This window comes from Oryzias latipes, chromosome 1 (assembly GCF_053564925.1).
Source record: "Oryzias latipes strain Hd-rR chromosome 1, Olatipes_Hd-rR_3.1".
NCBI classification, from domain to species: Eukaryota; Metazoa; Chordata; class Actinopteri; order Beloniformes; family Adrianichthyidae; genus Oryzias; species Oryzias latipes.
The window spans coordinates 11,426,236-11,439,244 of NC_136237.1; the positions used below are offsets into that span (position 1 = coordinate 11,426,236).

General features: G+C 43.1%; 1 protein-coding gene across 2 annotated transcripts; it reads left to right on the top strand.

Moving 5' to 3' along the window:
- The first annotated feature begins 277 nt into the window (after positions 1-277).
- On the top strand, positions 278-8,183 carry r3hcc1l (R3H domain and coiled-coil containing 1-like). 2 transcript variants are annotated; one of them, XM_023959553.2, is made up of 6 exons: positions 278-682; positions 4,020-4,207; positions 5,250-5,320; positions 5,374-5,481; positions 5,558-5,698; positions 7,187-8,183. In XM_023959553.2, exons 1-6 carry the CDS (start codon positions 278-280, stop codon positions 7,237-7,239), a joined length of 966 nt encoding a protein of 321 aa, XP_023815321.1. In that variant the 3' UTR covers positions 7,240-8,183. The 2 variants fall into 2 exon arrangements, with proteins under 2 accessions (XP_023815321.1, XP_023815324.1); XM_023959556.2 differs by having other exon boundaries at positions 5,386-5,481.
- Positions 8,184-13,009: the final 4,826 nt, after the last annotated feature.

Genomic DNA, 13,009 nt, shown 5'->3' on the forward strand with positions numbered 1-13,009 from the left:
CCTCGCGGTAAGCCGGGTTCTTCGTTGGTGACGCGAAGAGAATCTGTCTACAGAGCTCGAGAATGAAAATATAACTCAGGTACGAAACATTTTAAATATCCACGGGGTTTATTACATGGATAATTTGTGTTTTGATGCAATATGTATCCGTGGTCTTCATAAACACTCATGTGTGATGAATGATGACGAATTTTTAGGAGAGCAAAGCAGTTAACTTGTTTAGCTAGCATCGCCTTGACTGTGTTTCCTATGCAGATGTTCTACTAGCATTTCATCCATGGAAGAACGCGCCGCCCAGCCTGCGCCTCCACCCAGCTCTCAGTCTGAAGGAAGCAGCCAGACCCAGCGCGTCCCCAAACACCGGGGTCCCGCCGCTAAAGACAACGCTCAAGAGGAGCGCAGACCCAAGGCCAGGCCGCGCTACTCGGACAAGGCGCGGAAAAACGCCAGAAACAGGAAGGACAAGGCTGCGGCGGCTGAGCCTGAGCAGCAAGCGGAGCCCGAAGCGGCTCCTGCTGAGGAGGAACACCACCAGGACGCCCAGCATGCCGCGGTGGAAGAGGCAGAGCGGGTACCGGACCCGGAGGAGCAGCGGGCAGACGGCCAGGCCGAGGAAACCGAGAGCTGGGACACCCTGTTCAACGACGAGGGGGACTGCCTGGACCCCTACCTGATGGAGGAGGTGAGCTCCAGGGGAGGGAGGGAGGGAGGGGAGGCTGGAAGATCTGCTGAATCTTTTCCCGCATTGTAATTCACATGATGATGAAACATAGAAAGCAAAAGAACACACACGCCTTCAGAAACTGTCAGGTTGTTTGACAGGGAAAAAAATCAATTCAAACTGTTGGAAAAAAAATGCAACTAATGTACACAAAGGAAATTAAACTTGCCATGATTAGCTTTATAATACAGAAAAAACAAACAAACGATGGGACCAAATTAAAATAATTTTCACACAAGAAAGGAAAAAAATAATCAGAAAGTACAGGGGAAAGTATTAAAGACCTTTATGTTCTTCAGAACAGAAACTTTTAAATGTAGTCAAGAAAAACATGTGCTAAAGCTGAACTACTATTAAAGTCCGGTCGCTTGTTCCTGTGCATAAACCCAGTGACACACAAGCAAAAACAGCATAAAAGTCTCACTCTGATCATCTTTGGATCTATTTAAAAGGGTTCCCAGTGGTCTTCTGCCATTTTTGGTGAAAAAAAAAACCCTGTGTTGTTTTCTTGGATTTGTTTTCTGCAGAGCGGTAAAAGTTCATCCGAAATTTGCCACCAAGTTGCGAGACTGTTGGCGCGAAGCAAACCTGTCCCCACTTCCTAAACTATTTGTTTACGCCCCGTGCCACTAGTTTAACGCCCCTCACACCCCCAACCTAACATTTCCATTGCAGTATAAATGGTGAGCAGTATTGAGTTTAGGTTTTATGTCTTAAAATGACTGCAGTCAAACAAGGTGCAGTACATTAAAAGCTCAAAAACCATAAAAACAGCAGCTGAATGGTTAAAACAATTAAAGATAAAAAGTATAATTAAGTGACATAAAAGTGTAAAAACAGCACAGAAAAGCAAAGCAATAAACAGTCAAACACACCAGCAGAGCAGAGTCTCATGCTGCGTTCAAGGCCTGCGCTAAAAACGGGTTTTGAGAAGTTTCTTAAAAACGAACAGCGAGGATGCCTGCCGAATGCTCAGTGGTAATGCGTCCCAGACTGAAAACGCTCGTGCCCCCCTGAGCTTCCTCCTGGACCTCGGTTCCTCCAGGAGAAGCTGATCAGCAGACCTGAGGCACCGGGTCGGGGTGTAGGGACCGAGAAGCTCAGAGAGGTACGACGGTGCATGAGTGTTTAAAGATTTGCAAACAAATCAAAGTATCTTAAAATGAACTTTAACCTTCACAGGCTGCCAGTGAAGGGTAGCCAGGATGGGGGTGATGTGGTCCCTCTTGCGCGCCCCGACCAGAACCCGAGCAGCAGCGTTCTGGACCCGTTGGAAAGCATGGATTACTGTCTCTAAATGTTGTTTTGGTAAAAAGGGTTTTCACCATAACCAACTGTCTCAAATAAAAGAAACTTGATTTTACCACTGAGCTCATTTGGCAGTCATGTTTAAAATCACTGTTCATTTTAAAACTCAGGTTTGACACAGATTGTTTTAAAAGTGGAGCCAAGGGACCCAACTCCGCTGAGGAGGGGCCACAGGAGCTCTTTGGACTGAAACCTATCACTTATGCTTTTTGTCATCAAACTTAAGAAGCTTAGGGCCATCTAGTCTAGATATTGAGCCTATGTCTTCTTCTTCCAACAATCCAACAACAGTTTGGTGACAAACGATGCATTTTCCAGCAGGACGGCGCACCGTGCCATCAGGGAAAAGTGAGAACTCGGGGACCAAAACGTTGAAATTTTGAGTCCATGGCCGGGAAACCCCCCAGATCTTAATCCCATTGATATTTTAGTACAACACAGAAACAACTGAAACAGATGTCTAAAAGCAGTTTAGCAGCAAACTTTGTGAAAACTAATATTCGTGTTATTCTCAAAACTTTTGGCCATGACCATTTTTGGATGCATCAGAATGGAGCCGAGAAGAAAGCTTGTGCCCCCCCCCCCAGCATATTTTCTATGTAATAAACAAGCTCTTTTTGAAACATCATTTTTGATCTGCTCCTGATTCACAACAACTTGAATAAAAGAATACTCAGAAACCCAATTTTAAGCTTAATTTTCTTTTTATGTGTCCATCATGAGAAAATTGTTGCAGGAAAAAATTAAAAGCACCAAAAACACCAATTTCATCTGAGTGGGTCTTTAAAAAAACATTTGTCTTTAGCAAACCAGATTAAATGAAAAACAAATGGACCGTCCTTAACAGATGAGGTTCAACTTAAAACTACGATGAGCGTCTGAGATGTTTGATGAGAGCGAGGTCCAAAGTGTGGAAGCAGACTGACAGAAATAAATGCATGAAATGGGGAGAACACGTCAATGTGAGGGTGGGGTCATCTGGACCCCATAGGATAGCACGAGGGATATTCAAATATAAAGGCAGGAAAGTGTTCGCCAACTTTAAAAACCCACTCCCACAGTGAGGAGTGGATGAGGATCTGTCACGTCGGGTGGAAATGACGGTGAGATAAGTATGGAGGGGAGAAGAGGTTAAAGCACAGAAGGAATTTGAACAGTGGAGATTTTTCTGATGATTTACTCACAGGAGTTGATTCTGGACTTTTTGAGGAAGATCATAAGCCGCATTTCCTTTGACTATGAAATTGCGCAATTGGATTTGCAATAATAAGTTGACCTTTACGGAAACACAATAATAAAAAAAAACCCCACATATATTTATCAAAAAAATAGTTTTTCGCACTTAGATGAGGTGTTTTTTGAGAAATGGACACATTTCACAAACTGCAATGGAAACACTTTTTTTAGTCACGTGACCAACAACCGGCTGCCGTGGTGGCACTGCGCGGCGGGCGCCACCAGAGGTCCCACAGCATCACACAGCTCATCAGAAATTCAGCGTGTCATTTCAAACTGTTGGAGCCACAGCTACTGACTAACCACAATTTCCCAAAATTGCTTAATCCGTGGCCACGTGTAAGGAGCTTGCCGCTCCGTGGGCTGAATAAGACGCCAACGTCTCCTTTGGTAGATGAGCCCTGATGCCGTGGCAGGAATTTTAATGCATCTGCTGTAAATCAAAGTATTACTCACAACCGTCGCCGTGTTTTTCAATAACTTATTGCATGAATTGGTTTGTGTTTATTCCCATAATAATGATTTATGGAAACAGTGTAATTGTGTTTTATGACATTTCCAGAATTTCGATATAAAGTTTTGTGCATTTGTGTAACAGATCCGCAGCTGTAGAGTTGCAGTAATAGATGTGAGAGGGATGTGGAGACCTGAGAGGAGGGCGGCACTGAGGAGGATTTAACACCAACAGACAAGCGTTCCACTGTTGATCTTTGTTGCTGCTGCTTTTCCAATCTCGTCTCATTTGCCTGTGCAGCTGGCGGTAAAGGAGGGGAGGAAGAAGAAGTCCATCCAGGACCCCCAGTTTGACTATTACCGCATGGACAGAGAGTTTGAAGAGGATGTGGACCTCAGAGAAGATGAGCTCTCTCATATTGTGGAGATCTACGACTTTCCTGCTGACTTCAAGACAGAAGATCTCCTCAAGTTGTTCCAGTGTTCCCAGTACGTATGCTTCAAACAGACAGAAACCTTTTCTAACAGCTAGTCCTAAAAGCTGCTCAGACGGAGGCCGATCTGAGGTCAGAGTGTCATTCCTCACAAACATCACATGAGAATTGGACTGAGTGACCCCTCCCCACTGGTTCCAAGAAGCGGAAATCTCAGACTTCTATTTAGAAATAATCGGCAATTACTCATTCTATTTGTCAGAATAACTGTTCTTGCTCTGTTACCTTTTTTTCAAACATCTTCTTTTGTTTCCTGTTTTTTTCTGTTGTGCCAGTTATTCAAGTTGTGAACTGACCAATCAGATGCCTCAATAAGAGTGTGACATGCCCCCCCGCTCCCATGTATAACATTCGAAAGGTTTGACTGACAGATTCTTCTGAGCAGAGAGAAGCTACTTCCACAAGGCTGAAAAATACACCAGCACACTCGCCAGAAGAAAAAACCCCCACCCCCAAAACTGCTTCTAGTTGCCTCCTTGTAACTTCAGTTTAAGCTGATGAAGCAGCCGAACATGTGAGGATTTCTACCAGGATCCAGAAAGAACTGGAGGATAAAGCTGTTGGACTAACAGCAGCAACACAAAGTTGAATGAAAAGTGTTGATTTGTTGACAGCAGTGTTGTCAGGCACTGATGCTACGATACTATTATGCTACGTGCTATCGAGCTATTTTGTTAAGGAAAGTTAAAGCAGGTGGAAAAATCTATTCAAATCAAAAATAACATTTGGAATGAAAAAAAATCAACGGTCTCATTTTTTCTATGGCCCAGCTCCTCTGCTGCATTGATTTCATTTTGCTGGAGCATAGATGCCGTTTTCTATGGGTGACGTCACACTCACTCGGTCCAGTTCTCTCATACAGTCTGTGGTTCAAATCAAGAAAGATGGTTCTTCAGAGAAGTTCAGGAACAGCTGCTGTCCATCATCTGCCTGACAGAGCAGCAGCAGAGCTGGGAGGGGTCCTCCAGGCTGGACCCCCCAACGTCGACTAAAGCCTCCAATGTGTCCCAGCTGATCCTCTCTTCTGACTGTTTCAGGCGGGGGGGCTTTGACATCAAGTGGGTTGATGACACCCACGCTCTGGGCCTCTTCTCCAGCCCCGTAGCAGGTCAGTCGGCCTTTGGTGCCAACATCACAGTACTTCTCTCGTCCTCATTGTAGTTTGCTCCTCAGCTCGTGAAGCTCTGAGATCCAAACATCAGCTGATGAAAGTCAGACCGCTCAACAAGTCCTCTCCTGCCACCAAAGCCAAAGCCCGGGAATGCTCTGGTACCAGCTTACACAGCTTTTCCCCCTCGTATTCCCTGATTAGGTTTTGATTCTCTTTACAACCTGTTTTCCTCAGACTTCCTCCTCCCCCCCAAAGAGAGACCTCAGACGAGTGCCGCTCTGGCCCGGCAGCTGGTGATTGGCGCTCTGGGCGTGAAAAGCAACGTGACAAAAGAGCAGCGCGAAGTGGAGAGGAGGAAGCTACAGGAGGCCAAAGGTGCAGACCATGTGTCTAAAAACAAATTCTCAAAAAGCTAAATGTTAACATCAAAAGAAAGTATTTAAAAAAAAGCCTTCTAACACCTGAAAGCCAGTTAAAAATGACGATTTAACATAAAAACTTCAGATGTTGGTGAAGATGCGAAACCATGATAACGTCTAGAGGGGAGGGGTGTGCTTCCTCCTGATACGACCTTACTGGCTGCATCACACGTTTTCCACCACACGGGGGGGATGTTTTCATTTTTATTCCGTAGAAAGGTGGAACATCAGAGTGTTCCTCTCTGCACCACCAGTCCGAGATTCAGCACTGCCCTAAATACATATGCAAACTCTGTCTGGCTACTCCGTGTTCTGAGCATGCTCTGTGAAGAGCATGTGCACGTGCCTTGTGCAATTTTACCCTGGCGCAGTGCTTCTTAATTATTTTTTTTCAAAGCCCCCCCCCCCCCCTAGGGAAAAAAAAAATGTTTTGCGCCCCCCTAACCCCCCACCCCACACACACACTCGCATGGTGACAATGTATAGTTTAGTATCAATAAAAATTGTGTAAGTATACCTACAATTGTATCTTTTAACATTAACAAAACAAAAAAGCAATATAAATCAACTTTCAACAAATATTAACTTTATTTTGCCACAGAAACTCTGTTCTAGTCTAAAACAGAAAAAAGCTTAAAGTGCCTGAAATAAAAAAATCTGTCATTACTTATTTAAACTAGAAACATTTTCACCAACTGAACCATTTGATGGTGAGAAAAATAATTCAATCAATAAATAATATTAAATGTAAATTGATCTGAAACATTAACACAGCAACACCAATATATTTAATGTTTTTAGTCTGAAGACACAGGTAAAAAAAAACATTGTGCTGATTTTTTTCCCTAAATGATAGATTGAGCTCAAAAAGCGCAACTATTTTCCTGCATTACCTGCTGTGTTTCTGTCAAATACTGACACCAACTAAACGGGCAGCCAAAGAATACATTTATGGAAAATAAAGACACATCAAAATGTCTACAATGGTTAATAAAGAATGACATTAGAATGAGCTGAGTAATCTAAAGGCACGCAATGATCCTGGTGTTACGCAATCTAGCGCTCCGCGTGCGCTGTTACATCTCGCAGTCTGAGCCCACTACCCCTCCCCTTTCCTTCTCACACACGCGAACCGCGTTTGACAGGAGACAGGAGCAGTTTCAGGCTGTTACAAACTCTGATATAACAGATAATAGTAAACCAATAGTTGCGCAGATTTGATTCCAAGGACTGAGCCGCTGTCACCCCCACCCCCCGTTAAATTTGCGCCCCGGGCAATTGCCCGTATTACCTTTGCCTAAAACCGCTACTACTGCGCGCCCCACTATTTGAGAAGCATTGCCTTGGGGTAACCATGGGGCTCCTCTGCTCCTCCTCTGGAAGGAGAAGAGGGGTTCTCGGTCCTGGGCTCCTGACTCGATCCGTCTTTGTGTTTCCATTGCAGAGCTGAAGCGTATGGCTGCCAGGCAGAGGGAGGATGCCTGGGAGGGAAAGTGAAGACCTCACTGCAGCAGCAGAGGACGTTTCCTTTTTTCTCACTTCTCTTCTCCACCAGCGTGAACAGAGGTCACCTTCCTTCCCCATCCCTCTACGCAGAGGCTGAATCTGATGTGAAAGCTGCAACATCACGTTTAACATACACTTAGACGCATCGTCAGTCATAGACTCTGGCTTCATTTGCTGTGTTTTAGCATCCCATCGCCTAGGCAACCCCACAATGGTTGATCAGCTCCAGCTTGATGGGTTCAAAGGTCAGCAAAGCCAAGTCTCTGAGGGTTCTGATGGTTTGGTTCCTTATTGAGAGATTGTCCCAAAAGTCCTCTTGTCCAAATTCAAAGGTGTTGAGGTTCCTTCATCGTCGTCTTCAACATTCAGCAGCCAGCTCTTCATGCAGCGTTCCTTGCAGAGGGTGCTTGTCCTCCCCCCTCGGGGTGTATGAGCAAGTGCACACAGAAACGCTGAGGTTCCTTGGTGTGGCCCCTTCATGGCCTGCAGATGTTTGCCTTGATCAGCACACTTCACAACAAACAGAAGGACTGAAATCTACATGAAATGTTGAAACGATGCCACAAAAACACCATTTCTGCTCTAAATTCATCATTTTTTAATAGTTTAAAGAGGATTTTAATGACAAACATGAAAATGCACAAATTGAGTGTTAAGAGGTTTCCATGTATTTTTTCTTGATGCTTCAACAAACTTAAGGAAAAGGTGTAAATGTGATTGATAAAAAAAACAATTTGTGAACAGTCACTTTAGTACAAACTGTGTTTATATAAACGATAAATATTTTTCAGATGGAACATTTTATTTGTTCATTTTATCACTTGTTCTCGGGGTAATTTTGTCTTGAAAGGCAGGAAGATGAAAGCTTCACTTCTGAATTCTTAAACGTTTTTTTGTTCTGGATAAACTTGACCTAATAAAACGATTTTAACCTATGACCTTATAAGGACATCTGTCATAGAGTGAGCCCAAAACATGGTTTGATTCTACACTCCAGAACCCAGAACTCCAGAACCATGTGTACATGGTGATTCATCTCTTCCTTATTTTAGCAAATAACTCCCTTTTTGAGCTTTGATAGTTAACAGCGATGGAGGTTCCAAAACAAACATCCTTCTTGCCTCCAAGAGGGAAGAAAATGAGCTATTTATGATTTGTGGCTTTGCTGCCTTCTGCTTTGGAAACTGGGTTTGGACATATTCCTGAAGCATTAAACATCAGTTGTTCTTAATAGTTTCATACAAAATTCAAGTGTTTAAGGAAAATGGCTCCTCTCACAAGTTTTCCTCAGACCCTTAAAAAATCTTCAGTCTTTACTTCTACATGTTCCATTTTAATGTGGGAGTGGGTTTTTAAAGTTGGCGAACACTTTTCCTGCCTTTATATTTGAATATCCCTTGTGCTATCCTATGGGGTCCAGATGACCCCACCCTTACATTGATGTGTTCTCCCTACCAGGACAAAGGTGGAGAAGATTTCATGTAATCCATGGACACCAGTGAAGATCACAAATCATTGAAGAAAAAAGGTTCAGCGCACTGTCTAGTTGGGTCCAGATGACCCAACTCTCAACGTTAACGTGCCTTGGAGGCACGTGGGGGTGCTGAGGGTTTTTGGGTTGAAAAAATGAAAAATCTGTTGTTGCTGTCTGTGGTGCTGAACTCATTGGAACTGATCACCTACGTCAGTTTTGTGCCTATACTTGTGTAAATCCTTCAGACCTGAACCAAAATGTCTGACAGTTTATACTAAACTGCAGATCTGTTTACAACTTTTGCCACATTCAACTAAGCAAGATGGAGATACTGAAATGATAAACTACAATTCACATTTTTTGTAGATGTTTAGGAAGAGGTGAGCTGTTGGAACTTTGTGGAGAGACACTCTGGACACTTAGGACGGAGAGACAGTTGCAGCTTCATGAAATGCTCTTTGTCGTACTTGCCCAACCGGGCAGAGAGCTCGCGGTCTTTCAACTGGTGTGGAAAATGGATGACAACTTCAGAAGCTTTTTGCATAAATCAAAGGAAGACTAGAACCTAATTGCCCTAGGCTTTTTGGGACCAAAAAGGGTCTCAAAGACTCTTTAAGGACACAGCCTGCATGATGGAAAAACAAGTCTGCGGGTGCCGTTATTAATTATCATCTAATCTGACCATGCCCATACCCAACACTCCTCCACCACCGAGAGAAATGTAGTTTGTATGTGAATTGTGCAGCTCCTGATAGGAATGAAGTTTAAGAACTTCCCTCCAGGTATGAATAAAGTGTCGGTCTCTTCATCCATTCGTCTGAATAAACTACACAAAGCATTTTTAAACATAATTTCAGTTTAAAATCAGGCCAAAAAGCATCACAGATACAATGTGATGCAGTGTAGAACAAGCTCTTAGACGTTGTAGAACCTCTGTATTTTAACCCGCTGTTAAAGTACAATCAGAGTAGAAAAAAAACAAAATTGACTTCTTAACCAAGAGAAGGACGGGGTCTTGATCAGCCATGTTTCCTGTCAGCCAGCAGCACCTGATACTGAAGCTTGTGACATCATAAGGGATACTGGGACTAGAGATGTCAGGACCGGAAAAGAGTTGTGAAAGCCTGTAAACGTTTTATTCAATAAAACCAGGGAGAATGATCAAAACTGGATCCAGAGACTTGACATACTGATGTGGCTGTGTGTGCAGACGGTACTTAAGTGAAAAACATCAGCTGATGCTTTCGTTTTTCAGTTGTTCTTACTGCACTACAGCTCTGAACGCAGATCCACATCATGGCAATCCAGAGTAGCACAGAATCAACACTGTGATGCTAAACCTGACCTTAGATGAAGGACACTTTCAGATAAACTCGAATGCATCTCTGGGTATCCACTAACTTTTGGTCTGCTCACCTTTGACCTACCGTGTAACCTTTGATCTGATCTAGTGACCCATAATTTGATGATACAGTCGTGTATGGGTCAGATGAATCACCTTTAAGCCTGGTGTGAGCAGGTGAATCCTCAGCACATCATGAAATAATGTTTAATCTCTGAACTCTGAGGAGAATCTGGGCAGGTCCTGGTCTTTTGGATATGGTCCACCATAATCACATTAGTACAGACCTCCAATGTCAATTAGTTACATATACTGACAGCTATTCACAGACCACCTCACAGCTTTGCTGCTCACCATCCTTGTGTGAGATCCCAACCAGGCTCATCATCTTGAGCTTTACTGTGGCTTCACGAGGATGCAAGCCTGCAAGAAGCCTCTGTCAGAGCAACAAACACGAACCACCAAGCAGGCTCTAAGTTGTGTCATGGAGCAAATTAGGAGTTTACAAACGTCCCACCACTATAAAGGTTTAAGGGTGTGTGTTATGGAGGGGGTATCCTAGCAGCACATTAAAGCAATACCCTTCCATCTAACCAATAACATGTGGTGTTAAACAAACTTTGGTTTATATATATATATATATATATATATATATATATATATATATATATATGTGTGTGTGTGTGTGTATGTATATTTATACACACATATAAAGTACAGACCAAAAGTTTGGACACAGCTTCTCATTCAAAGAGTTTTCTTTATTTTCATGACTATGTAATTGTAGTCACACTTAAGGCATCAAAACTGTGAATTAACACATGTGGAGTTATATACATAGCAAAAAAGTGTGAAACAACTGAAAATATGTCATATTCTAGGTTCTTCATAGTCACCACCTTTTGCTTTGATTACTGCTTTGCACACTCTTGGCATTCTCTTGATGAGTTTCAAGAGGTAGACACCTGAAATGGTCTTCCAACAGTCTTGAAGGAGTTCCCAGAAATGCTTAGCACTTGTTGGCCCTTTTCCCTTCACTCTGCGGTCCAGCTCACCCCAAACCATCTCTATTGGGTTCAGGTCCGGTGACTGTGGAGGTCATCTGGCGCAGCATCCCATCACTCTCCTTCTTGGTCAAATGGCCCTTACACAGCCCGGAGGGGTCATTGTCCTGTTGAAAAATAAATGATACTCCAACTAAACGCAAACCGGACGGAATAGCATGCCGCTGCAAGATTCCGTTCAGCATGCTGGTTCAGCATGCCTTCAATTTGGAATAAATCCTAACAAGTGCTGAGCATCTCTGGGAACTCCTTCAAGACTGTTGGAAGACCATTTCAGGTGTCTACCTCTAGAAGCTCATCAAGAGAATGCCAAGAGTGTGCAAAGCAGTAATCAAAGCAAAAGGTGGTTATTATGAAGAACCTAGAATATGACATATTTTCAGTTGTTTCACACTTTCCTGTTATGTATATAATTCCACATGTGTTAATTCACAGTTTTGAAGCCTTCAATTTTCATAGTCAAGAAAATAAAGAAACATATATATATTCTATATTCTCTCTCTCTCTCTCTTTATATAGATATATAATATGTATTCCCTGTGACAAATGGCCAAATAAGCATAAGATGAATCAAAACAAATTATTGCACACGTCAAAAGTTCAACAGAGAACACTGATACAGTTTGTCATTCAAATATGCATACAGTCTTGGAACCCATCAATAAACACCCCAAAAGCATTTTTTGCGACCCAATCTCCTTAAACCCATCAGTAAAACTGTGGATCTAGTGTCTGACTCCACCCTTGAGCAGAATGAACAGAAACTGCCATGTTCTGCCGTTCTGCCTGACCTCTTCCTTTTTTTGGACCTGGAGTTGGAGGACCTCTCCTGAGTTTTTTTCCTCTCCCAATTACCCTGATCCCCACAGCTTCTTATCTGGTCTAACTCTCAAACCCTCCTGAGCTTGTAAAATACATGGTTACTGCTCCTGAGTCACTGCCTGTCTTTGGTTGTCCATTCAAAAACAGCACAGAAACACCCTCTTACTAACATTACCTTCTCTTTGCACCGGACTCTCTGTTTCCTCTTCTTCCATTCAGAAGTGACAGTTACTAGGTATTCTCAAATCCTAGCCATTGGTCCTTAAACTTTTTTTTTTCATCTGACATAATCGCCTGTCACATGTTTCCATCCTTACAGCAGAGGCCTGCTCTTGGTTGGGGGAATGGGTTCTCACAAATACTAACGTGAGCAATTTTTTGTTGTTGTTTTCTCGGGGTGGGGAGGCAGCCTAAGAGGTGACGACCTTTGTTGAGTCATAACAGGTTGAGTTGAAATTGATGACCTTACAATCCTCTTTGTTGCAATAAAGTGACCCAAAACTCCATGGTTGAGTTCAATGTCTTTGGAGATGAATGTCATCACAGCAATGGAGAATATTGAGGCAAAGGCTGAGCTGCTGGCTCTATTGCACAGAATGGAAATTCCCATGAAACAAGCAAGAGCATGCCATGCAGGGATGGTGGGACTTACAGGGATACGTCTGTAGCACCACCACGCACTCATCTCCCATGGGCCTCCAGGGTACTCGTACTGCCATCAAATTAAAAGCTAAATTTGAGCTTGCAAATCTCATCGTATCCTTCAGACTTTGTTAACCTCCCACACTGTTGATAAAGTTTCATCCCCCCCCCCCCCCCCCCCCATACACACACAAACAAATTCTAGCCAGTAGGTTGGCAGACAGAGATTCTAACATGGCCAGGCAAAAGTTCAAAAAGGACAGTATGTGCTGGTGGAGCTTCTCTGCAGGTATGCTGTTCCTATGGTTATTTTCCTTCAGAAACCCTTGCAAACAGAGGCAGAGCAAACTAAAAATCAACTTCAGTCTCATGTCAGGCTTAAAAACCTCAGACTTTTCTCTAAAACAGCTTTCTGAG

Excerpts from the sequence above, each read along its gene's own strand:
- r3hcc1l (XM_023959553.2), top strand. The coding sequence starts at position 278 with ATGGAAGAACGCGCCGCCCAGCCTGCGCCTCCACCCAGCTCTCAGTCT. Across the intron at positions 683-4,019 it reads ACCCCTACCTGATGGAGGAG|CTGGCGGTAAAGGAGGGGAG; the intron begins GTGAGCTCCAGG and ends TTGCCTGTGCAG. Across the intron at positions 5,482-5,557 it reads CAAAGCCCGGGAATGCTCTG|ACTTCCTCCTCCCCCCCAAA; the intron begins GTACCAGCTTAC and ends TGTTTTCCTCAG.